The 27934-nt window shown below is 43.8% G+C and overlaps 1 protein-coding gene across 1 annotated transcript; it reads right to left on the bottom strand.

Moving 5' to 3' along the window:
• Nucleotides 1–5287: 5287 nt before the first annotated feature.
• Nucleotides 5288–16011, bottom strand: LOC142495166 (uncharacterized). The gene is made up of 3 exons (XM_075600307.1): nt 15936–16011; nt 6703–6780; nt 5288–6339 (listed from the first exon to the last, which is right to left on the bottom strand). Exons 1-3 carry the CDS (start codon nt 16009–16011, stop codon nt 5288–5290), a joined length of 1206 nt encoding a protein of 401 aa, XP_075456422.1.
• Nucleotides 16012–27934: the final 11923 nt, after the last annotated feature.

The following is a 27934-nucleotide window of genomic DNA, read 5'->3' as shown; positions in this document are numbered from 1 at the left end:
GGTGGGGCTCTTCTATACAAGCCTCAAAAAGTGTCTGATATTATCCTTGCCTGTTGCATTTTGCACAATGTTGCACTCAGGCACAATGTACAGTCAGACCTAGCTGAGGCTTTGGTAGACGAGCATCCCACCCATGTAGCTGCTGAAAATGAACAAACAGCCAGTGGTGGCCAGACACGACAGAATCTCATCAATTCATTTTTTTCTTGTAAGTACAAACTCATATGTTCCTAGTACTACTTTTATAGTTTAATTATGTTATATTAACAATAATGTTTCTTTATATAACCTTCTGTTAGGACACAGATGAATATGGGTTGCACACCTTTCTTTTCTCTGCTGTGTGCACAAAGGGATGTGGCACCGGTATGTTATTGTTGCACAGGTTATAGAATCCCTCTTCAATTGTACTTTAGTTGTGTGTATGTGAATACAACTTGGGTAACAAAGCAATAATATTGTAGCATTGTGTTATTCCTTATGCTAAGACAAAACACATATTATGCCCATAATCATTCATGCTTCTAGTATGCTTACATACAATGTTATTGGTGCAGTGTAACATGTACATCCATATGATGTGTACACCAGGCTGATTTACATTTTGAATGTCATGAAATATACATGGTGTTGTACATTTAACACCAAATACACACTTTGCTGTGTTGTTTACGGTACTGAAGATGGCATGTCAATGTTTGCAATTTATATATTGTTCCTTTGCATTATAGGTATATCTCCAGTATGACTGATCATGGTATGTATATTTGCTGACATCTCTCATAAGATGTGGCTACCTCAATCTTCCTATAATTATTGGAACTAAAAACCCAACATATTGGTTTAAACACAAATGTTACATATATGTACTTTCTGTATCATGTATATGCATTTAGCTACTCTTGAGCTTTCATGTGCATTGTATTACAAAATGATTACTCACATTTCATCACATTTTATGTATGTTTCCTTATAATTTCCATTCATGTAATATAGAGGTGGTTGGAGAAAAGGGGATAACTGTACTTATTTGTTTACTTACGGGAGCACATTCATCACTAGCATAGACACACTTTTTAAGACAACTGTTTGTGTCTCTATCAATTGGTGTAGGATCCATGTATAACACCGACAAATGATAACACCAGCTTTATTATGGTAGCTTATATCATCATATTGACTATACTATGTATTTCTAAACGATTAATAAACACAGTAAACTATAGTTAGTTAGGTTAATGAAATATACACAGAAACGTACTTCATAACATGATGGTGATGTCATATTCAGAACATCATGCATTGTAGGGGACCACAACATCTGGCCAATAACATTATTTGCTACAGTCCCAAACCATTTTATCTACATACCCATGTAACAAGAGATTTTAAAAATAAATGGCTACTTGGTTGTAAGTGTCCTTTACATTGGGAGAAGGAGTGGCTCAGTGAGTAAAGACACACACTGGCACTGATAGTTTGAAGCAGGGGAGTCTGGTTCAATTCCCGGTGTGGGCTCCTTGTGACCTTGGCCAAGTCACTTTATCTCCCTGTGCCTCATGCGGCAAAAAAACATTTGTACGTTCCACGGGCCAGGGACCTCAGGCTGAAACATGTGTCTGTAAATCGCTGCGTACAACTAGCAGCCCTATACATGAACATGCTCATATTATTATTATTATTGTTACATAGTTTCGACAGTCATACGTTCCATTACATATTAGAATACACAAATGTGTTAGCAGAGTGGGAATGGTTGTTATATATAAAACACACCATGTCATAAAATGTTAGTAGTCATTAAAGAACACTCAATAAAAATTCATGAGGCACTCTTTTGCAACATCATTATGTTAATTAAGTGCTTATGCAATATAGGCATAAGGGTATCACATTTTTAATTGTTTGTTAATAAGCGCTGCAAGCAATATAAAATTAGTTCCATATGTAGTATAGTAGTCGGTGGCTCCTCCTCACAATCATCTCATATAAAGGTAGACTCTTCTGAAATCATACATTGATCCGATTGTATCTTCCCCGACATCTCTGAAATACAGCAAACACATGATGGTCAAAGATGGCACCTTACTAGATATGCATCCGTGACAACGCGTTACGCAGCTCTATATGATTGTGTAGATACACACGTCAGTCACTTATATGTTAGAAGTAAAACTGTTCATCAGTATGTAATGTTTCTTTAAATTTGTAGCAGGCATAACTATGTATAAGAAGTGAACGTTGCCTGTATACTGAAAGATGTGCGCGCACATCTTTGTGTGCGCACGCACTTCACGCTTGGCTCCACTAACTGTTAGCGCATGCGCAAAACAAAGCGTACGTTGTGCGTTCAATACATGTTGAAAATACCAGTAAACATAACATCTTTATTTCAAATACAATGAAGACGAAACTACATTCGTTCTAAACGAGTACATCTGTATTCTTTTTAAACAGACGTGTTTGAACAGAAAGCACGGCCGATAACACAATGCGCAAATGCAATACGTGTGACGTCATGTTAAGCCAGCGTGAAACGCACGCTAACACTCCTCCCACTCAATTAACATTCGGCTAACGCCCAGGGTACGCCTACAAACACTGAGCCGCACGCATCACACACTGCAGTTACCGTTACTATAACAAAACATGACAGCCAATAGGCTTTGAGGCGCGCATGTCGCTTGGGGGCGGGACTTACATCACTAATCCTTTTTAAGGACGCCTTGGCCCATGACAAGGGTCCCACGTCATACGTGGTGGACCCGGTTTTCAATGTTGTAGATGTTGCATGATAACAAAACAGGTATGTGTTAGAGTAATGGTAAAATGTTGCTAATATGTTTAAAGGGATAGGAAAGTACGTATATTTATTCCGTCAGCAATGTGTACTACTCTTTCAGGTCCTACTATATTGTATTAGGAAACAATTTGTTTGTGATCGCTACATGTTATGCAGTCTGCAATGTTACGCTGTATCCACGCATTGAAAGTGAAAATGGTGGTTACAAAAAAAAAAAAAATTTAAACGCAGAGTCAACGCATAACGATTGTTATATTTACCATTCTTCTAGAATTAACTCTTCGCCTGGCTGCAACTGGTCGCTCCAGAAATGCAAGCCATTTTCATCCACGCTTAACCCAACCGCTGAATCCAGTATGGCACATATCTCCTCCAGGATGCGCTCATAGGAATCGCCACTGCTTTCTTCAAATAATTGGTCGGGAGGTAGGTTCATTTCTTCCGGTTCCCATTCCAATGCAATTTCAGCTGAAAGGCTTGGTACATAATCATAGTACTTTTGTTCTTGTACAATGTGGGTTTCAGGAATGGAGGCTGCAGATATTGCAGCACGTATCGATTCAAACGGATCAGTAGTAGCGGATACATTGCTATTGCCATTAGGAATAAATATGCCTTTCACGACAATATAAGTGCCGTCTTTCAGGATAAATTGTTTTTCCGGGGCAATCTTCCAGAAACCATAGGTGTGTTGTAGCTTATCCTGGTCACGTTCAAAAAAGTCATTACTTGATAAAGTGAATCTTATTGAGGAATTAAAATTCCGTGCATGCTTACGGTCTTGGTAATAAGGATATTTTGCTCGAATGAAATCATCGATTTGGCGTGTGCTTGCTTTCTGTCCGCGACTGTTCAAGATGGCTTCACAGATCATGTACTTATACCCTAAAAGGGGATTAATATTGTTAACGAATTCATCAGCCATGTCTGAGTAGCACAAAAGCTGTGTGCAGGTCTGTGTTATTTGCTCATCAAAATGAATGTGCTGAATGGCTAACAAACTCCTGTTTTTCCTTGTCAAGGTCAACAAAAGTAACTACTTTGACTCCTTATTTCAAACGCCAATTGGATTTGTTTGTCTAATTGGGTTAACAGTTGTGGTTCGTGATATGGGACTGTGGGAGAAACATTTCTCCTTCTTTTATCTCGTTTGTGAAAAACATCCCTAGACTGTGAATGCGTTCACATAGTGTTTTTTTGAAAACTAACAAAAACCAGTGTGTGAAAATATTTCTTAGCCAGGCATATCAGTAAAAACACACCTGCAAAAAGAAATGTTTTTTCCCCGCTTACATTTCTGTGTGTATGTGAAAGTCTGGTTAACTCCCTGTCTGCATGAGTTTAAATACGTGTGTATATATATATATATATATATATATATATATATATATATATATATATATATAAATATATCTCTTATAAAAATATATATATATTTATATATAATATGTTTTTTTTTTTATATTGCAGGAGTACACACAACATTGATGGCATTAAGTATACCTTGTATGAAACCTATTTAAATGGTGAGAAACATGATTGAATTAAGTAATAAACATTTGTTTAAGCACAATACTGTTAGAGTCTCATACTTAGGATATTTCTCAAACATTAGGCCTGTATTATTAAAATAGTGTGCTTTCACAAGGAAGCATGAAGTGTATTAGTTTGTGTATACCAGTTTATATAGTACTATATATATATATATATATATATATATATATATATATATATATATATATATATATATATATATATATATATATATACACACATATACACATATATACATATATATATACACATATATACATATATATATACATATATACATATATATATACACATATACACATATATACATATATATATACACATATATACATATATATATATACACATATATACATATATATATACACATATACATATATATATATACACACTCACACACTCACACTCACTCAGTGTGTGTGTGTGTGTGTGTGTGTGTGTGTGTGTGTGTATATATATTATTATACATTCTGAGATGTTATAGAAACGAACACACAACTGATTAAAGGACAAAATTACAATGGCCAAGCAAGGCAAAGGTAAGTAATAATTTACACATAATCCTGCTGTACACGTACAAGAAAGATGTTTGCACTTACTTAGGTGTTTTAATAATTGCATGTGACTAATATGCATATGCAATTCTTACATCAATTAACACACCCAAATGCAATGTTTTGCTGCAAAGTCAATGGCAGCTTCTCTAAACTTAGCAACTGGCTCCTGGTGGACCATTACTGAACAGACGATTACAACATAAATATTTATAACACAATTAATTATGAGTGTTAACATTTCCAAAACTTCACGTGTACAAGAACATAGTTGAAAGTTTGGAAACAACACAGTCTTCAGCATACATACAATAGTAATTAGATAATCTGAAGTCAACAAAACAAGGCCAAACACATATTTTCTGAATTATAACATTTATTTTTTTTGTTCCTTTTGCGAGCGAGTAACAGGCCTGCTTGTTGTCTCTTGAATTATCCTTTTTCTTTTGCCACCAACTTTAGGCACAACAGAGCCACTTTGAGTGGCCTCTGGCACTTCACGGGCAGGGCTTGTGGCCAGTGACTGTTCACCTACGGGGCTTGTGGCCAGTGACTCACCTACAGGGCTTGTGGCCAGTGACTCACCTACAGGGCTTGTGGGCAGTGATTCACCTACAGGGCTTGTGGCCAGTGACTCACCTACAGGGCTTGTGGGCAGTGATTCACCTACAGGGCTTTTGGGCAGCGATTCACCTACAGGGCTTTTGGGCAGCGATTCACCTACAGGGCTTTTGGGCAGCGACTCACCTACAGGGCTTTTGGGTAGTGACTGTTCACGGACAGGGCTTGTGCCCAGTGACACATGTGAGCAAGTTGGTAGACACTGCACAAGTGATGGTTGGTCTGTTTCATGTGTGTCTTGTTTTGTTTTTGTCGCCTCCTTTGTAGGTGTCTGCTGCTGAATTTGTAGAGATGGCAGCGGTAGGATGTCATCAGGAACCTGCACAGCAATGTCTGCTACTTGACCGGTAACATTTGGGCCTGGTGAATGAATCTCAGATGAATGTGGTGAAAACTGACCTGCATGAACAGATCCTGGCTGGGAGGTGTTGAATTGTGGTACATTAGTCATTCTCCAGTAATTAGCTTGTGTTTGCTGAACAACTAATGCTTCGAATGAGGTGTTGATTTTTTGCAACTGTTTAGGCACTTCAATGAAGACTCTGTGGAGATGTGCCAATTGTGATACTGTTTCTTCCTGCAGTCCAATCATCCTTTCCAGCACTGTCATCATGTCTGAATGGCGACGATTTTCTGCGTCCACTATTTTTCCCTCTGAAGCTACAATTGCATCGTATGTGGAAGTTGATGGACGATTTGGCGGTACAACAGTTTCTATTGGCACCTCTTCATGGTCACATGATTGTATTTCAGTCTCTTCTGTGGCGTCATCCTCATCATACTCATCATCCTCATCACCATGATGTTCTAAAAAGAAATGTACACATTATTAAATGGCATGTTAATGTATGCTGTGTTACTATGTAATTGTACTGTGTCCTAAGTAACACCTAACATGTTAGCATACGTTTTATAACCTCATTAAAAACTACCTTGACTTACGAATAATGTTTGGACTCAGTATGAAATATGAATGAATGAAAAGTTGCTCTAAACTCAGAAGTCCTACATGATAATTAACATCACTAACACAATACATGTTGCCTTACACTTAATTTTCACTGACACTAAGTAATCCTATTTAAAGAAGATGTGCAAAACAAATAATGCACATGACAACATAACATATAGAAGAGCACATATTATATGGCCAGCAAATGATACACTCACCTTCTAGTAGTGTTGAGCTGGCTGACCCAGGTGAAGACACTTGTTCCATCTCAGGTGACACATGTCCTCCAGGGGCAACTATATATAACAATAACATAAGTTTTACATTTACATGTGTAAATATTGAACAAACACTTATTGTATGTTCTGTATTTATGATTAACTAACAACATCAGTTCCTTAACCGAAAATGTGTGTGAAAGTGAACATAAATAGTTGTAATAACACTGTACATGCCTGTGTACTTAGAATTTTTGAGTTCCCTAACATACAACATACTATGTTTCTGCAGTAATGCGTGAGGATAAATAGATTAAATGAGTACATAAAAATCATATGTTGTGTAGTGATATCAGTATCATAATGTACATAACTATCATGAGATGACCATTCACAATGGTTATCATGAAGGTGGTCATATTGCAAAAAGTGTTGTTTTTGGTAGAGGATATGTGTGGTACATTAATCGAAGATGTGGCACACCTGAATGTGGCTGTGACTCAACAAGACAACACATGCAGTGTGTGATAATGTGTCTTTCATAGTAGTTCAACTATAGATATGAGTGAACTAATGTGTGACGTACGCTTTGATAAGTAATGAGTTGTTGGGGCATTTAGTAGCTAGAGTTAAGCTTTCCAATGAGTGTGATTAACTTCAGTTGTGCTATTCAGGTTGTAAGAAAGGTATTCCCTTCCCCAAAAAGCCTAATCAGCCACACCTTTCAATGACTTGAAACAGGTGCAAATGGTGTGAACTAAGTTGACCGTGAAATGAGGCTGTAATTAGTGTGTGTGCTGAACCCCACCCCCTCTGTTGAAGTGTATGCTGTGATGAGATATTAATTGCAGCTGCTTTAACACAATGGTAGATGAGCTAAGTAGTCATCTGCAGTGTTTAAGTTATGAAAACAATGACATAACATATGATACGTGTGCCTCATTATGCTGTCTGTATATGACATAAAGCAAAAATGGACCTTTTCATAAGCAACTATAGATGTGTTAGTGCCAGTGATGTTTGTAGGCCGTTACATGCAATTTCTTTGATGCATGCTTAAAATAGGCAGTAATGTCATGTTTGTCGGAGTAAAATCAATAAAATACACAATAATATGATACATATTTCTGTTCTGTACCTGTAGCTACTAATAATTTCTCATGAACATGTGTTACACGTGTACTACCCTGTTGTTCCCCATCTTCGCCCACCATCAATTGCTTCCACTGCAGCTATGCATTTTGGGAATTCACATGTAAATGAGCACGCAATGGCACGTGCTATATTAGTTACTGCTTTTAGTAGGACTACTACATATATGTCTATTTTGAGATATATATATACAGAATCAGACATATACATATATAGATGCAGGTATGCTTATATTGTGAAGACAGTATAAAAAGCAGTGTAAATATGCAAAATAACTGTAAGCAACGACACGCCTAGTACAGTAATATTTATCACCTGCTGGAAATTGTGACGGATAAATTCCAATGTCACGGTCACCAGCCAAGCCTTCCACGACGACGGTAAGTAATTTTGGCCGAAGCAGCTCCTCCAATGGAGTCAATATGAGACGTTGTGGTGTGGGCCCACCTCCAGTGCCAGTAGCATGCACGCGTTGGTCTTGTATTTTCTTTTTCAATTTGGACCTAATATCATCAAATCTTTTCCGACAATGATACTTGTCCCTGACACTATTCCCACAGGCATTGACACCAATGACTATTGTGTCCCACATTTCTTTTTTGCTTGCTGCACTTGTCCGCCCTTGAAAAACATATAAAAGATATGAGGTAAATGAATAATAATATAAGCACCAGTTTCCTACACTGCTAGCTGTTCCAAGTGATAGCAAACATGCTGTTTTATGTGTAATATGTGCAGCACATGAGCATTCACTACTAAACCTATACATGTAAGCAAGGTTGCATTCATATTGTATGCAGTTCTGGCAAATTGACCGCCTGTGTTTATTTGTCCTTGTAAGGCATGATAAAAAGCTGTGTTTCCACACTAATGAACATAGAAAGATATTGTGTACCCATATTTGCATATGAACAAAACTCAGATGACCTAGGATCACATGTATTTGAATAATAAATGTAAAGTTACACTTACCTACTAAATGTCCATATATACTGTCATAGTGCTCCAGAATGCCAGTGACAAGAGCCCTATTTTCCTGGTCATTGAAGCGAGGATTACGTGGCTTCTCCACACGTTTTTTCCGAGCAGGTTTAGGGTCAGAGCTTGGCTGGTGCTGACTGGACTCTTCTTCTTCCAATGGAAGAGCCTCCAAAAGCTGGCCACCAGCAAGCACGCCACCACCAGACACCCCATCAGCAACTGCGCCACCAGCAGCACTCCCAGCACCAGCACTCCCACTCCTAGCACCAGCACTCACACTCCTAGCACCAGCACTCACACTCCTAGCACCAGCACTCCCACTCCTAGCACCAGCACTCCCACTCCCAGCAACAGCACTCCCACTCCCAGCAACAGCACTCCCACTCCCAGCAACAGCACTCCCACTCCCAGCAACAGCACTCCCACTCCCAGCAACAGCACTCCCACTCCCAGCAACAGCACTCCCACTCCCAGCAACACCACTCGGTGCACCAGCAACATCACTCCCCTGAACAGTACGTTCACTCCGACGCGTACTCCCACGAGTAGCACTCCCACTCCCACCAGCATCACTCTTCCCACGCTTTGCGGGCATACTTCCAGCACTCACAAAAAACAGACAATAAATGTACAGGCAATCACACGACCCACTTCCACATATAAAACAAGACAAAGATGTAAACAAAACAACAAAGGACAAAGCTCACCCAATACACAACAAGTCTCTCAGTCAATATGCAAATGTTCAATCGTCCAGCTCTGTGCGTCTCTCTCTCTCTCTCACTCCCAACAACACAGAGAATGATTAGCAGTACACGTTGCCTTTAAATATGGCGCGCAATCAAAAACATGCTTGTTTCGCCTGATTCAGCAAGATTTGTGATTGTGCAACCTAACAGCACCCCGCCACGCACGCCGATACACCTGTGTGTGATCGGCTCATCATCGTGAGAGTGGGCGGATTTGTTTTCTGGTTGATTTTGAATGTATTCGGCACTTACTGCATACGGAGAGGGAAAAACGCCAATAACATGACTAATCGATAAGCTTGCCGATTTCACATAATCGTCGCTTACTGCATGAGGCCCTAAGTACTGTAAGTCGCCATCAGTTGGAAATACAACTTGCATATGCTATATCAATTATGTAGATTGTTTAATAGTGAATTAGAGCTTTATAATGAATAATTGCTTGTATAAAAGTATCATACATTTGTTCTTCCTCAACCTTGGGGACATTGAAGAGAAGACATACAAAAAAGTCTTGTATATTTTGTTTTTAATTTAATTCTTTTATAAATACATGTTCCGAACAATGTTTCAAAATGCATATTCAATGCATAATGGGGATTGTTTGTTTTTTTAGGGTGTGATATATGTCAAACTGTATGTCTTTTATATGTGGGATTGGCATGGATAAGTATAACCACTTACAGCAGCTACATCTAATAATGTGATTATATTGATTTGTCCCTGCTGTGGGGTATTAGTTAGCGTTTTATATATTTTTCATTCCAGGTCCTATATACTACGATAGCCTTTAGTGTGAGCGCAGGGGATCTGATGTGATTGGTGCAATGTCGGCTGTTCAGCACTATCATTGGTGATGCAGCGACATGTATCGGCCTATTAGAATCCCGCGGTGACGTCACTATGGGCAGGAGTAGACATACAGACCGGATAAGCCTTGTTGGCCTCACGCTCCATTCTGAGCATGCGCGGACATTCACTATGGGCGCTTCTTACCCACAATCCCTCGGGTAGTGGATGCGGCGCCATGAGTGACGTCACGCGCATGCGCACGGGGCGAATGTGCTAATTTTGCGCAGATTTCTTCAATTTACCTATCATTAACCAGGTATATAAGGTGCCTTATCCCAGCACATCCCACACTCCTTGATAAAGGACCCCCAGGTCCGAAACGCGTAGGAGGTTCCTGTCTTTGTCCCACCAAGGGGATTACTTGTCTCGCTGCATGCACCAATAAAGAAGCAGTTTTACTCCACACCTGGCTCCCTGGCTGTGCGCCATTCGTTTTTTCCTTCTGTCTCTATCTGGATTCCGGATCCCTCATGGCTGGCACGCCTGTCCACCATCCCTGGAGATGACGTGAGTAGGGTTTCATGGTCTCTAGACTTTCATGGTTTAGTGTGACAACTGTCTTTGAGGACTTACAAGTCTTTATTTACCACCCACTCCCACTGGTATCTCCAGGGTTAAATGTTTATCATTGTTGAATTGGATGGAGTCGTCCTGGGTTTGAGCACCCTATTTTTCTCATAAATTGTTTAGGGATGTCATTAATGAATGCTAATTGATTTATGTTTACTTGATTGGTTTAAATAGTATACTTGTTTGGAGGTATTGGTATTTTGTTTTGAATGTTATTGTTAACATTCATTTGCAGAATGTATATGGTGCATAGATTGTATGCATCATATATACAATGTAAATGCAATGTTTTGATTGTCATTTGATTTTTTTGATTGGCATTTGAGGATTTTGATTGTAAGATGAGATAGGATTATTAAAGGAAATTGATTTTATTGTAGTGTGTCTGTATGGAGAAGTGTTATTTGTAGTACAGCATGTTTTTGATAACCCTTCTACATTTATTTGTATATTGGTTCATCATGTGTGTGTATCTCTCTCTCTCTCTCTCTCTCTCTCTCTCTCTCTCTCTCTCTCTCTCTCTCTCTCTCTCTCTCTCTCTCTCTCTCTCTCTCTCTCTCTCTCTCTCTCTCTCTCTCTCTCTCTCTCTCTCTCTCTCTCTCTCTCTCTCTCTCTCTCTCTCTCTCTCTGTATATATATATATATATATATATATATATATATATATATATAGTTGCATGATGAAGCCACTGTACAACTGAATGGGTGAAGGGTGGGTATCGGGCCAGTGTGGCTTAACCCCTTAATTACCTTTGCGGTTATTATCTGATAAGGTGTTTAAGGGGTTAATTGATATCTGAATGTAATTGCAATGTATTGGCTTTGTATTGGCTATGTATTTTGTGGGCAAGACAAGGATGTTGCTGGCGACGGACACTTCATACTGATGAGGTCAGTAGTACTTTATTTATTTTAATATGTTAGTTAATGTTTTTAATAACGGGCAATTAATCTATTATCCCTATCTGGATAATAGTTATTTTGCACATTATTGTACTGTAGGTGTTGGGGGGGTGGGAGGGAGTGTATGTATTGAATGTATAGGTCAGGTTTATTTTTTTTACATTCAGGGTTTGTTCCGTGGTTCTGCGTGAGACCTCTGGAGACCACCTGCGGTCTCCTCGGGTATCTCACGGGTATCAGGCTGGTGGTTCCACGGGTGACACCTGCGGGGATGAAGGGGTGGCCTCACATCTGTGGGGGCACCGCGGACCCATGGGTGCAGGGATGAAGCGGTGTTCCCACATCCGTGGGGGCACCAGGGACCCGTAGTGAGCACTTGTGAGTTCCCCAGACCCCGTGGGAACCACCCGAGGCCCGAGCGGATACCTGTGGGTCTGACCCGGGGCTCCCAGACATCCACGGGCCTACCGTGGGGCCCAATTGTGGCCCACGGTGACCCAAGGAGAACACTTGGGGGCAATGGCGCTTGGCGGGACCCACCAACAGGCCTCCAGAACCTGTTTGAAATGAGCTGCTGGTACTCTGTTGGTCTGTCAGGTGCCCCGCCAGCCCGCCAGGGACTCGCGTGGGGCTGTGTTATGAACCCTGTATGTAAAAGGATAAATCATTTATGGGGGGGCACAGGGGGTGGGTAATGTATTTAATAAATAGAATGATGCTTATTGTGGGGCTGTGTATTGTTTTTATTGTGGGTACTTGGGGTGGGGGGGAGGTATTTTCCCCAACGGTATGTGGGTAGGCCTCCCTTGTGGGTAGTGAGTGAGGGTGGTTAGGCCTCACGGGGTGGGGGGTTAGTGTGGGAGGGTATGTAGACGTCCCGAGTGGTGGGTGAGGGTGGGTTAACCCCTTAATGACTGTAGCGGTTACTAACCGCTATGGTGATTAAGGGGTTAGGGAACATTACATTGGATGTTTTTATTCTTGTGTCTGTTTTGCAGCAGCGGAGGGGGCATGGGCAGGATGAAGAGGAGGATGGCCTTCATTGTGGCAGCCGGACATGGGTGAGTACTACATGTATTTAATGTATTGATTGGTGTTTATGTATTTAAAATGGGAACATTCACTATTATCCATTTGTGGATAATAGTAATTGTGGCCATTACTATACTGTATGTGTTAGGGGGGGTGGTATTTATTTATAAGTATGTATGTGTTTTGACATTAATTTAGGGGGGGGCACATAATTGGTACTGCAGGCCTGCGGGTAACACCCGAGGGCCCCCGCCGGCCTATAGTATCATTGATGTGCATATATGTGTATGTTAGGGTCATAGGGGTTGTTGGGGTTATATATATATATATATATCTATATCTATTTATTTATTTATATTCATTTATTTATTTAGATATATTTATTTATATATTTAGTGTGGGGCTGCAGTGTGTGATTGATTTTTATTGTGGGTAGTGGGTGTGGGTGAAGGGGGTATTAGCCCCAACGGTGGTTGTTTAGGGCTTGCGGGAGGCCTTAACCCCTTCATGACCGTAGCGGTATTAACTGCTACGGTCGTGAAGGGGTTAAGCGAACCCGCAACCCCCCGCAAGCCCTAAACAAACAACAAGGGCCAATTACCCCCTTCACCCACCCCCGCTACCCCCAATAAACCTGGCACGGTTGGTTAAACCCCTTCATTGCCTTAGCAGTTAGCCGCTAAGGTAATGAAGTGGGCTTTAAATGCATTTTTCCTGCCTCGGACGCATGCCGGGGGGCTCCGGTGCTAGTATTAATGGGTATCAGCTCCGGAGACCCCCAGCATCAATCCGAGCCCGGAAAAAGGCCTGATTTTTTCTAAGTGTCGCCCTTGCCAATGCTTCTCCTCCACCAACTTGCCAACTTTAGTTGGCGGGCTGGATTGCCGAAAAACTCTCCATTCTGGAGTGCCGATCAGCAGCGAAAAACTGTTTGGGGCTACTTGAATTCCACCGAGTTCAAAAAGTGCCGATAAGTGGCTTATCGGCAGCCGGCTGCCGATAAGTTTTTATCGGCGACAAAACTTGCGGATAATTCCCACTTATCGGCGCTTACTGAATCGGGAGGGCAAATTTGCCGAAAAAATGGCGATAAACAGCTTATCGCCGCTTACTGCATGAGGCCCTATGTTTCGAAACTCAAAAACTTCCTACTGATTAATTTCTTCATAATTATTTGGGCCCTCCGCTTCTTCCGTCATCCGTGATGCGCCCCTTCCTCCACCTGGCATCAGCCACCATCCTAGGGGCGCGCGCGCATCCCGAGCAGAGGTAAATACACTGCCATCTGGTCCTGCCTCCAGGTTGCGCCCACACGGTTACATAATCAGCACGCAGCGTGCAGACACGGCGCGTAGTCAGCGTGCGCCAGCACCGCGTCACTCACCATCATCACGGACTCTTTCCACACCTGTCTCCTGCACCGGAACTGCCAATCACAGCAGACGCTGCTGACGTGCCTCCACTCTTCTTCTTCCTGATTGGTGCCTGTCTCCTTTATATGCTCAGCCGTCACACTGGCAATTCAGCTGGGCATAAACTTTTGTTTGTTCGAAGTGTTCACTGCTACCCTTGCCTCCACAGTCTTGTCTTGTTCTCCGGTTCCTAGCTCCTTTGTTCCTGACCTCGGCTACTCTTTTTGACTACCCTCTTCTAATCTCCTGATCACGACTATCAACGACGATCTGCACCTCTCCAATCCTGACCTCGGCAAAGTACCACGACGATCCGCATCTCTCCAATTCTGACCTCGGCTAAGTACCTCCAACGTTCCGCACCTCTCCAACCCTGACCTCGGCAAGTACCCCTGACAATCCTTACCTCTCCAATCCCGACCCAGCTACCTCGACCAATCTACACTCCAGATGCAGCCACACGGCTGTGAGTTGGTGTTGTATATCTATCCCCACCTCGGCCTCGCAGTCACGCCTTGTTTCTGGTGAGCACTCCATTACAGTATGCTCAGCCCCACAAATATGGACACCGTTGAGATGGGGCAAGTCTTGATCACGCACGCCAGCATGTTCTCCAAAATTGAGAAATAACTAGAACAGAATAACCGTCGTATGGACTTATTGCAGCAGAACCTCATGTCTCTTACTGACCAGGTGCAAGCCCCTCTTCCTAGTCCTGTCCCTCTGGGCCTTCTTCTGCAATTCCAGATGCTATGTCCATGACCTCTACATCAGAACCCCGACTTCCAACACCCAACCGTTATAGTGGTGACCCCCATGGGTGCCGGGGCTTTTTGAATCAATGCTTCATACAGTTTGAATTAATGCCTTCTCGATTCATTTCTCAAAGATCCAAGGTGGCGTACGTCATATCGCTGCTTACCAATGATGCCCTGGCCTGGGCCTCTCCCATCTTGGAACGAAGATCGGACCTCACTCAGGATATCGGATGGTTTACACAGGAATTCCGCAGTCTTTGATACGCCTGGTCGCAAGGTAACTGCCGCCTCTTCTCTTTTTCACATTTCCCAGGGAAATCGATCCATGGCTAGATACGCTCTGGAGTTCCGCACTATTGCCGCCGAGACCGGATGGAATAACGAGGCGTTGTCAGCCGCCTTCTGGCAAGTTCTGACATTTTAAAGGATGAGCTCGCTGCACATGAACGCCCTACCGATCTCGAAGAACTCATCGCCATATGTATCCGCGTTGATCAACGACTGCAGGAGAGGACGTCTGAAAGATCCCGTCACCGGCAGCTCACTCTGTTAGCCCTTTCTCTCCATGCTGGACACCTGAAACTCTTTCGGCAGATATCCCAGAACCCATGCAACTTAGTGGCAACATGTTGTCTTCCTGTGAGAAACAGGGCAGATGCAACGCTGGACTCTGCCTATATTGTGGCAATCCCTGACATCAGGTTCTCAATTGTCCCCACAATTCGGGAAACTCCAGCTCCCAATGAGGTCCAGGGGAATAACATTGGGAACACTTTCTACCTCCGCTACCAAAGAGAAACCATTGCCAAGCAGGATCCTTGTACCTGTTACGCTGACTGACGAGAACTTCCACACCACCACTTTCGCATTTGTGGATTCCACGTCGGGAGGCAACTTCATTGACCAGGGCTTCGCTGAGAGGAATAACATCCCCTCGTCCGCAAGAAATGCCCTGTATGGTTGGAAGCAATTGATGGTCAACCACTGTAACCAGCTTTCATCTTCTGTGAGACCACTCTCTTTCGTTTACATATGGGTGAGGACAATATGGAAGAGATCCAGCATGATGCCATTCATACTCCATCAGTTGACGTGATTCTCTGCCTTCCATGGCTCCAACTTCACAATCCACGTATTGATGGGACTGACAAGGAACCTGTCCTGTGGAGTGCTTCTTGTTCTAAGAATTGCTACATGTGTCAAAATGTATATGCGGGGCGGCTGCCCCTAAAGAAGAGAACATAACGTTACCTGAGGTTTACTCCGAATTCCACGATGTTTTTGATAAAGCACGATCAGAGGTTCTGCCCTCTCATTGCTCTTTCGATTGTCCTATTGACCTACTAACCGGTTCAGTACCACCTAGGGGAAGCTTATATCCACTTTCCCTTCCAGAGACTTAAGCCAAGTACTGCTGCGGCACAGTTTATTCGAGCATTTGCCCGTTCTGTGCCGCAGCAGTAGCCTGGCGCGCGCCCGAGAGTGACGGGCGCGCGCCGAAGCAGCGGAAGAGCGCCCTCCGATCGGGGCGCTCTCCCTACCGCTGCCGGGTCCGCCGGGTCCCCCGGAACCCCCTGCCGCTGTCCCGCGATCGCGGGACACCAGGGCTCCCTCGGGGAGCCCCTGGACGCGCGTGCAGGGGGCGCACACTCCCGAAGACGCGTGACCGCGCGTCTATGACGCGCGGCACGCCGAGGGGCGGCCACTAGCAAGCCGGGAAATCTCCCGGCTTGCGGATCTGGCCGCAGTGTAATAAACTGTGTCGCCAGTGTACATTCATGAAAATCTTCAAAAGGGCTTTATTCGGAAATCTTCTTCCCCAGCCGGAGCAGGCATTCTGTATGAAAAAAAGGATGGATCTCTATGACCCTGTATCAATTATAGAGGTCTTAACAAGATCACCATCAAGAATCGTTATCCCTTACCATTGATTTCAGAGCTCTTTGTCTGCCTCCAAGGGGCCACCATCTTCACCATATTGGATCTGCGTTGGGCCTACAATTTGGTGAGAATTCGCCAGGGAGACAAATGGTAAACAGCTTTCAATACACGAGATGGCCACTATGAATACCTCATCATGCCTTTCAGCCTCTGCAATGCCCCTGCCATATTTCAAGACTTCGTTAATGAGATATTCAGAGACCTGCTTAACCAATTTCTTATTGTCTATTTGGATGACAAAATGATTTTTTAAAAGTCTTCACAGGAACATGTCGCCCATGTCAAACAGGTACTTCTACGCCTAAGGGAAAACCATTTGTTCGCCAAGCTGGAGAATTGTCAGTTACACTCTTAAGGCCATACAACGCTTTCTGTTCTTGCGAATTACTACTGCCAGTTCATTCAAAATTTCTCTTCTGCGGTAGCCCCCATTATGGCCATTATGGTCGCCGTAGGCCACCCAAACCTTTGATCCTTTAAAGACCACCTTCGTTTCTGCTCCTATCCTTATTCACCCAGATCCCAAACTACCATTCACCATGGAAGTAGATGCATCAGACGTCGGGGCCAGAGCTATTCTGTCACAGAGAAGGATTCCCCAAGCCAGACTTCATCCCTGTGCCTTTTTCTCGAAAAAAATTTCTCCAGCCGAACAAAATAATGACGTAGGTAACCGGGAACTTGTAGCCATCAAGTTAGCGCCAGAGGAATGGAGACATCGTTTAGAAGGCACGGATATCCCTATTACTATCCTGACTGACCACAAGAACTTGCTCTACATTTAAGGTGCTCAATGCTTAGGGACTCGAAAAGCCCACTGGTCGCTTTTCTTTTCTCGTTTCAATTATATTATTTCCTTCTTACCGGGTTCGAAGGATGTCAAGGCCGATGCCTTCTCCCGTCAGTTTTTGGTGGATGACAAGTCTTAGGATCACCAGGAGACTATACTCTCCTCCAAGTACATTCTCTCCGCTAACACCTTTGGTGCCTTGAGAGATATTGTACAGGACCAGTCCCACTTCCCCGAAGGTCTCAAAGTTCCAGAGGGGTGATTTTTTACCTCTCCACCTTTTCGGAGGAAGGTTCTGGATGGGGTCACTCTTCCAAATTATCAGGACATCCAGGTACTAGAAGAACCACCGATCTTTTGGAGCTGACTTTTTGATGGCCTGGCATGCAGAAGGATATTAAGGAATTCATTGCTGCGTGCTCGACATGTGCTCATAACAAGACTCCCCAGAACAAACCACCACCAGAACAAACCACCAAGACTTCTTCAACCTCTTGCTATCCCAGACCGTCCATGGACACATCTGTCCATGGACTTCATAGTCGAATTGCCTGTGTCGAAAGGGATGAACATCATATTAGTAGTGGTAGACTGCTTTTCCAAGCAGTCTCACTTTATTCCCTTGAAATGGCTTCCCAACTCTCCTAAACTGCCAGGCGTCTTTGTCAAAGAAATTTCCGCCTCCATGGGGTCCCACAAGTTATCGTTTCCGATCGAGGATCCCAGTTTATATCAAAGTTTTGGCGTTCCTTCTCCCAGCAATTGGGTATTGTGCTACATTTCTCCTCAGGTTATCACCCCCAAACCAATGGGCAGACAGAGCGAACCAACCAATCCCTGGTACAATATATTCAATGTTTCGTCTCGGACACCCAGGATGACTGGTCTGACCTTCTTAAACAAAATAATGTTCATGGCGCAAAGTGATAAAACAGTTACTACAGTACAGTATGTGCAAATGAACCCAGTGTTAGTTAGCACTGAAAAACACATAATACAGTAACTCCAAGTAGAAGATTCTCCAGGTCAGCAGACTCTTTGTAGACCCTCATATGAAGAAACACAAATGCAAGGATATAGTGCATTAACATTTACTTTAAGATGACAAACAACACAGAGGGGATAATAACACACTCACACTCTCCCCGCTGGTAAGTAAACAAGAAGTGACTTCGGGCGCACTTCAACCTTCTCCTTAGATAACAGCACCCGATGCGAACCGCTCCACTTCTCAGTCAGGAACAGACCACGATTGCCTCTGCCAGCGTCTCTCACCCGCAGTGGGGGCACTCCGCCACGTCACGGCCGTCTCAGCAGTCTCCTTCCAATCAGGGCTTCTCAGGAGATTGGGTACAGTGGCCTCAAAGCATCAAAAAAGGCCCAACATGTTTCATCCCACCGGACTTCATCTGGGGTCATGTATAATGCTAACTTTAAAGCACTTATATACCAAACTAGGCATCAGAAATAAAGCCAACTCAGCTGGATCCTACATAGTGAGCCAGTGATTAGCAGAGATGGTAATGCTTGTTCTAATAAGCAAAACCTGAGCTGGTATTCTGCACTCCCGCAGAAAAACAAATACAGAAACAAAAACAAAAAGAGCAAAGATAAAATGGAAGAATGGAGAGAGGGCACAGAGAAAGGCAAATAATGCAGATACAGGAAGCAACCTATTTGTATTGTATAAGACACCACAATAAGGTTTCTATATCGTAGATGTTATTAAAATGATGTAAAACTAAGATCCTCATTGAGTCCTTTAGGGTAGACAGTATCCAGATTGAGGGGGCTATGCCCTAAGCTCAAGGCTTTTGCGCCCGGATGAAAACAAAAAACACGTCCGTTAAAAAGTGAGGCCGGAGACGCGATTCACTAAGGCCTTGAGCCCATTTTCTAACGTACGGGCTCAAAACAGCCACAGCGTACGTGTTGCTTTTTTCCCCCTGCTAGCGTTCTTAAACTTTCCGTTCGCTAGCTGTTAGAAAAAGAAGCCGCTTGGAACATTTGCATGGAGATTTGGCATCTCCATGCAAGACTGAAACAGGCGATCGGACACTAAATAAATACATTTTAATAATAGTGTACATGAGCAGGGGGTCTCCTGAGCTGAACCGCATTGGTTTCGGGTCCGGGGGCCCCCTACTTCAGGAGATACAAGCCCCGTTATGGGGTACCGGTATCCCCTGCACTTTCAAGCTCCCGCGTCACGTGACCGGGATATTTACATTCTGCAGGGGATACCGGCACCCCATAAAGGGGCTTGTATCTCCTGAAGTAGGGCGTCCCCGAGGCTGAAACCAATGCGGTTCAGCTCAGGAGACCCCCTACACATCTACACTACTGTCGAAACACACATATCAATAAACAATAATTCCTTACCGTAGCGGCTATCTGCAATGGTAATGAAGCTGCATTAATGTACATTTTAATAATAGTGTGCCAGAGCAGGGGTCCCTTTAGCTGAACCGCATTGATTTCTGCCTCAGAGACACCCTGCTTCGCGAGTTACAGGGCAAAGTACATTGGCATCGGTGCCAGTGTCGCCGCCATCTTTATAGCGTCCCATACGCGACATGGACGCTGTAAAGATGGCGGCGACACTGGCACCGATGCCCCATACCTTGCCCTGTAACTCGGGAAGCAGGGGGTCTCTGAGGCAGAAATCAATGCGGTTCTGCTCAGGGGACCCCCTGCTCCCGCACACTATTAATAAAAATACATTAAAGCAGCTTCATTACCTTAGCGGGTAACCGCTAAGTCAATGAAGGGGTTAAGGCACAATAGCATGTTTATTGGGGACAATTGCCCCCAATAAACCTAGCAATATACAACACACATCCCCCCGCCCTCTAACACATACAATACAGTAATGGGCAAAATAACTATTATCCACATATGGATAATAGATTATTTGCCCAATATTAAACACATAAATCAGCATAAATAAATTGTGTTCTACTTACCCCCTGGCAATGATGGGCATTCGGTCACCCACCCTGCCCCCATTCATTTGTACAGGGGGTTATATATATATATATATATATATATATATATATATATATATATATATATATATATATATATATATACAGTGTATATATATATATATATATATATATATATATATATATATATATATATACAGTGTTCGACAAATTACCCAAAAATCTACTCGCCCAATCAAAAAATCTACTCGCCACCTAGTCCCTAGTGTGTGTGTGTGTGTGTGTGTGTGTGTGTGTGTGTGTGTGTGTGTGTGTGTGTGTGTGTGTGTGTGTGTGTGTGTGTGTGTGTGTGTGTGTGTGTGTGTGTAAGTGTGTAAGTGTCGGATCTAGAAATAAAAGCCACAGGTGAATTACTAGTTTCCTGAACCCCTTAACCAGTGTCTGGACGTCCCCGCTTTACAATATCTAAAGCAGCAATCCCGCCTGGGATCTTACCAGATCCGCAGTCCCTCAATGTCCAGGTACCTCATTCCCGCAATGTTATAAGTTGGAGGGGAGGTGTTCCCTACCTGTCTTCTGGGTTAGGGGGGATTCCGATGTCTTCTGTGTGAAGCTTGAGTCAGATCTGGAAGAAAGCTGTATAAGTTATTTTGGTGTAGTATAGGACAGTTAAGATATATAGGGTAAATAAGATATCCAGATACAGAGAGGGGGAGAGAGAGGAAGAGAGGGAGAGGAAGAGAGGGAGGGAGAGGAAGAGAGGGAGAGGAAGAGAGGGAGGGAGAGGAAGAGAGAGGGAGAGAGAGGAAGAGAGTGAGAGAGAGGTTGAGAGAGGAAGAGAGGGAGAGAGAGGGAGAGAGAAGGAGAGAGAGGGAGAGAGAGGGAGAGAGAGGAAGAGAGGGAGAGAGAGGAAGAGACGGAGAGAGAGGAAGAGAGGGAGAGAGGGAGAGAGAGGAAGAGAGAGAAAGAGAGAGGGAGAGAGAGAAAGAGAGAGAGGAGAGAGAGAAAGAGAGAGAGGAGAGAGAGAGAGAGAGAGAAAGAGAGAAAAAAGAGACAGAGGAGGGAGAGAGAAAAAGAGACAGAGGAGGGAGAGAGAAAAAGAGACAGAGGAGGGAGAGAGAAAAAGAGACAGAGGAGGGAGAGAGAAAAAGAGACAGAGGAGGGAGAGAGAGAAAGAGACAGGAGAGAAGGAGACAGAGGGGGGAGAGAAAGAGAGGGGAGAGAAAGAGAGAGGGGAGAAAGAGACCAGAGAGAGGGGAGACTTGGGAGACCAGAGAGAGGGGAGACCAGAGAGGGGGGATACCAGAGAGAGGGGAGACCAGAGAGAGGGGAGACGGGGAGACCAGAGAGAGGGGAGACGGGGGAGACCAGAGAGAGGGGGGAGACCAGAGAGAGGGGGGAGACCAGAGAGAGGGAGACGGGGGAGACCAGAGAGAGGGGAGACGGGGGAGACCAGAGAGAGGGGAGACGGGGGAGACCAGAGAGAGGGGAGACGGGGGAGACCAGAGAGAGGGGAGATGGGGGAGACCAGAGACAGGGGGCAGACCAGAGAGAGGGGAGACGAGGGAGACCAGAGAGAGGGGGGAGACCAGAGAGAGGGGAGATGGGGGAGACCAGAGAGAGGGGGAGACGGGGGAGACCAGAGAGAGGGGAGACGGGGGAGACCAGAGAGAGGGGAGACGGGGAGACCAGAGAGAGGGGAGACCAGAGAGTGGGGGGAGACCAGAGAGAGGGGAGACGGGGGAGACCAGAGAGAGGGGGGAGACCAGAGAGAGGGGGGAGACCAGATAGAGGGGAGACGGGGGGAGACCAGAGAGAGGGGAGACGGGGGGAGACCAGAGAGAGGGGGGCAGGGGTGACTGACTGACCGGGGCAGGGGTGACTGACTGACTGGGGCAGGGGTGACTGACTGACCGGGGCCGGGGTGACTGACTGACCGGGGCAGGGGTGACTGACTGATCTGGGCAGGTGACTGATTGGGGGGGGTACCTCTGGTGTCACACACATACTCCCATACACACATACACATTCTCCCATATATATATACACACACACACCCATATATACACACACTCCCATATATACACACTCTCCCGTATATACACACACTCCCATATATACACACACTCCCATATATACACACACTCCCATATATACACACACTCCCATATATACACACACTCCCATATATACACACACACTCCCATATATACACACACACACACACTCCCATATATACACACACACACACTCCCACATATATACACACACTCCCACATATATACACACACTCCCACATATATACACACACTCCCACATATATACACACACTCCCACATATATACACACACTCCCACATATATACACACACACACTCCCACATATATACACACACACTCCCACATATATACACACACACACTCACACATATATACCGCCGCCGCACTGTCAGTGCTATGTAATACTATCCTTATCCCTGTATGTACAGCGCCGCCGTCACTGTCAGTGCTGTGTAATACTATCCTTATCCCTGTATGTACAGCACCGCCGTCACTGTCAGTGCTATGTAATACTATCCTTATCCCTGTATGTACAGCGCCGCCGTCACTGTCAGTTCTATGTAATACTATCCTTATCCCTGTATGTACAGCGCCGCCGTCACTGTCACTGCTATGTAATAATACTATCCTTATCCCTGTATGTACAGCGCCGCCGTCACTGTCAGTGCTATGTAATAATAATATCCTTATCCCTGTATGTACAGCGCCGCCGTCACTGTCAGTGCTATGTAATACTATCCTTATCCCTGTATGTACAGCGCCGCCGTCACTGTCAGTGCTGTGTAATACTATCCTTATCCCTGTATGTACAGCACCGCCGTCACTGTCAGTGCTATGTAATACTATCCTTATCCCTGTATGTACAGCGCCGCATCACTGTCAGTGCTATGTAATACTATCCTTATCCCTGTGTGTACAGCGCCGCCGTCACTGTCAGTGCTATGTAATAATACTATCCTTATCCCTGTATGTACAGCGCCGCCGTCACTGTCAGTGCTATGTAATAATACTATCCTTATCCCTGTATGTACAGTGCCGCCGTCACTGTAAATGCTATGTAATAATACTATACTTATCACTGTATGTACAGCGCCGCCGTCACTGTCAGTGCTATGTAATAATACTATCCTTATCCCTGTATGTACAGCGCCGCCGTCACTGTCAGTGCTATGTAATAATACTATCCTTATCCCTGTATGTACAGCGCCGCCGTCACTGTCACTGCTATGTAATAATACTATCCTTATCCCTGTATGTACAGTGCCGCCGTCACTGTAAATGCTATGTAATAATACTATCCTTATCCCTGTATGTACAGCACCGCCGTCACTGTCAGTTCTATGTAATACTATCCTTATCCCTGTATGTACAGCGCCGCCGTCACTGTCACTGCTATGTAATAATACTATCCTTATCCCTGTATGTACAGCGCCGCTGTCACTGTCAGTGCTATGCAATAATAATATCCTTATCCCTGTGTGTACAGCGCCGCCGTCACTGTCAGTGCTATGTAATACTATCCTTATCCCTGTATGTACAACGGGTGTCGGGGGGGAGATTGGGGTGTCGGGGGGGGGGGTCATGGAGGCCGGGAGAGATTGGGGTGAGGGGGGGTCACGGAGGCCGGGAGAGATTGGGGTGAGGGGGGGTCAAGCAGGCCGGGAGAGATTGGGGCGAGGGGGGTCACAGAGGCCGGGAGAAATTGGTGTGGGGGGGGCGGATGGCCCGATGGGAGGGGGGGGCAGATGGCCCGATGGGAGGGGGGGGCGACAGATGGCCCTACATGGGGCCTGAGGCAGACAGGCGTGGAAGGGGCAGGCTTCCGGAAGGGGGAGGAGTGGAAGCGCTGAGGAGGGAAAGTTGCTGAGAGAGCCGGAGGCGGGGTAATCTCCCCCAACAACATGAACCCGCCTCCGGCTTTTTTTTTTTTCCTCCAGCGCGAGCGCGGGAAAAACAGCAGCGCGAGTGCGGGAAAAACAGCAGCACGAGCACGGGAAATTTAAAAAACACACGTGTGTGGCTTGAGCCAATATTTACTCGCCCGGGGGTTAAATCCACATGCCCCGGGTGTGTAAATGTATATAATTGTCGAACACTGTATATATATATATATATATATATATATATATATATATAGACAGAAAAAGAGAGAGAGCGCACGCCCCATAGCATAATACTGTATAAAATTTATTAAAACAGGGGAAGGGGGTGGGGGGTGTGGGGGGTAGGAATCGCACTCACAAGATGCAAATAGTTAAAAGGCAGTTTGTGAATATATCACCACCATCCGGTTCTGGATACTGGAACACGTCTCCGTGGACTCCTTCAGGGCTGCCAGACACGATCACCAGGAACCAGATGTATAAGGCTCCGTTCGCTGTCTGTGTGTAGTCCAAAATCCAGCTCTCACTTCCAATGGCCGCCGATTGTATTCCCGCGCTTGGTGTAGGCTTCTGCGCGTGCGCGGCGTCGTCGTGATGACGTAATCGCGCTCTCAGTACCCTGATGCGTTTCGTCACCTGACCGGTAACTTTCTCAAAGGGCTGATGCTGAATGGAATCAATCCTGCCCTTATATACCCAGTCCGTTGCCAGGCAACCCGTAATCGGGTGATTGATTCAACCTGAATAACACTAATGGGGCTAGGTGCTAATAACATAGAGGACTAGTTTTCTAAGGGCTGATAAGGACTAATGCACTTAAGGAATGAACATGAAGTGGATATATATATATATAATTGAAAATCCTTATGGACGATGATATAGGAACAAGAAGGATATCATAACATTAATACTAACACTAACAATAAAATTCAAGCGATTTGATACCATATAAATTATTCAATCATTGTACTGCAATGTATAATTTCAAACTCTATTCTTAAACTGTATTTAATGATTTCTCAAAATAAATTTATCTACAAAATATATACAAAATTTATTTTCACACTCTCCATAAGTGTGGATAACTATGCCATACATTACACTACATGATCAACACATAAAAACAAGATCACATTAAACTAAACAATAAATTCAGATCTAGAACAACAGATCTCAATCATGATTAAAACAGCATTACCCATAAATTCCAATTCCATATCCATATATAGAAAAAGATTTAGAACCCATATGCAATATAAAGCATGAGTGTACACAGAGAAAAAGATGTATGTTGAGAAGTTCATAGATTCCCTTTTGGGTTAATAAATTGTATCTATATATCTTCTTGATGTGTCTGAATACTGAAAATACATACAGATTATATATATTTTCCTCGGTGTTCAATTTATTACACTCTATACCTCAAATACTATAGGATATAGGAATTGGATTCACTTGTTACCACAGAAACAAGAAAAGAGTGACCTGTAATAGTCACACTCAAACCCCTGTATTAATACAATGGGTTAACAGAGAAAAGAAGAGAGGAAGGGCAAGGTATAGAATTATAATGGTTTTGGACTAAACTTATATTTTATACATAGTGACGCCTATAATAAAGGGAATTTCTAAATAAAAATGATTAAAATTATAATATTGGATAAAAGAACCAAAAAAAATATTAAAAATAAAATAAGAAGGGAATAATAAACACCTCTTCAAATATTGTAGGAGGTGAAAATGGGATAAGTGGGGATAAAAATGGGAGAAAATTTCTGGGAATGGGGGAATGTGGAGTGATTGGGGAGATGGGAGAGGAAAGGAGGCTTGAGGAAAGGGAATCGTGGGATAGGAAGGGAGGGAGGGAAGATGTACTAAATGAGGGAGTGTGGAAAAAAGAGGACCGCAGGCGAGAACTATTTCTAAGTTCCCTTTGAGGAGAGCGAGGAGAGTCCAAGAAGTCAGGAGATCAGACCAGTGTACTAGCATCCAGACACTCATTGAGTCCACCGGGGGTAAGAGTCCCCAACTGGTGGATCCAATAAGTCTCCTGTCTGCACAAGATCTTATACCGATTGCCCCCCAGAGCACAGGGAGATATAAATTCCAGGCCCATGATTGACATACATTTTGGGTCCTGGTTGTGTGTGATTTTGTAGTGTCGGGAAATACTATTGATGTTTAGTCCCTTAATGACACTCCTTCTGTGCTCTAGGAAACGGGTGGAGAGGGATCTGGTGGTGCGTCCCACATAACGTCGGCCGCAACCACACTGGATGCAGTACACCACAAATGAACTAAGACAATTGATGTGGTTCCTGACCTGATAGATAATATCTCTGTTGGAGGAGCTGAAATTGGACCGGGCTTTCAAGTGCCTACAGGTGATACACCTGCCTCGTCCACATTTATGGTTACCTAGGGGGCCTTTTAAAGTTGTTTTTTCAGAGTTATTTACTGTTTTTAATTTAGATGGAGCTATAATACTCTTCATGCTTCTGGCCTTCCTGTAGACAATTGATGCACGATCCGAAAGAATGCCTTTCAAATGGGGGTCACATCTGAGAACTCCCCAGTGATTGCTCATGATTTTTTGAATTGCTTTATGAGACTGATTGTAGGTAGTGATAAACCTTACACTGGATGTAACAGTTTCGTCTCTAATCACTGGTGAGTTATAGCTCAGACGAGAAGTGACCTGTCTATTATTGGATGTTTTTAACATAGTTGATCTATCCATGGAGCTGACTTTCTTGAAGGACTCATTAATTAGTTGGTTATCATAACCCTTCTGTTTAAATTTCAAACTGAGTTCTCTTGACTGCTGAACAAAATCAATCTCTCTTGAACAGTTTCTCCTGGTACGGTGAAACTGTCCAAGAGGAATATTATGTAGCCACTGTTTGTGATGGTTGCTGGACGCATGTACATAGTTGTTAACTGAGACTTCTTTGAAATGTGTGGCTGTAATAATATCTAAATTATCATCAAATGTGAGTAATAAATCCAAAAAGACTATGGAAGTGGCATCTATATTAAATGTGAATTTTAATCCTAAAGGGTTTTCATCAAATGATTTAAGAATATCCTGTAGTTCTGCCTCCTCTTCGTCCCATATAAAAATCATATCATCTATGAAACGGCCATAGTACACGAGGCCCGCTCAAAGTTTGGAATTTTGCCACACAAATCTCTCCTCCC

The sequence above is a fragment of the Ascaphus truei genome, chromosome 1 (genome assembly GCF_040206685.1).
Source record: "Ascaphus truei isolate aAscTru1 chromosome 1, aAscTru1.hap1, whole genome shotgun sequence".
Lineage (NCBI taxonomy): Eukaryota > Metazoa > Chordata > Amphibia > Anura > Ascaphidae > Ascaphus > Ascaphus truei.
Note: the sequence above shows the minus strand (reverse complement) of the source record. Positions and strands in the feature narration are given on the sequence as shown.

Bases quoted from the DNA above. Each gene is read 5' to 3' on its own strand.
- LOC142495166 (XM_075600307.1), bottom strand. From the start codon at position 16,011: ATGAAGTTGCCTCCCGACGTGGAATCCACAAATGCGAAAGTGGTGGTG. The intron at 6,781-15,935 runs GTACAAGGATCC...TGTTATATATAG, and splicing joins CTCGTCAGTCAGCGTAACAG to TTGCCCCTGGAGGACATGTG. The intron at 6,340-6,702 runs GTGAGTGTATCA...ATTTCTTTTTAG, and splicing joins CAGCTCAACACTACTAGAAG to AACATCATGGTGATGAGGAT.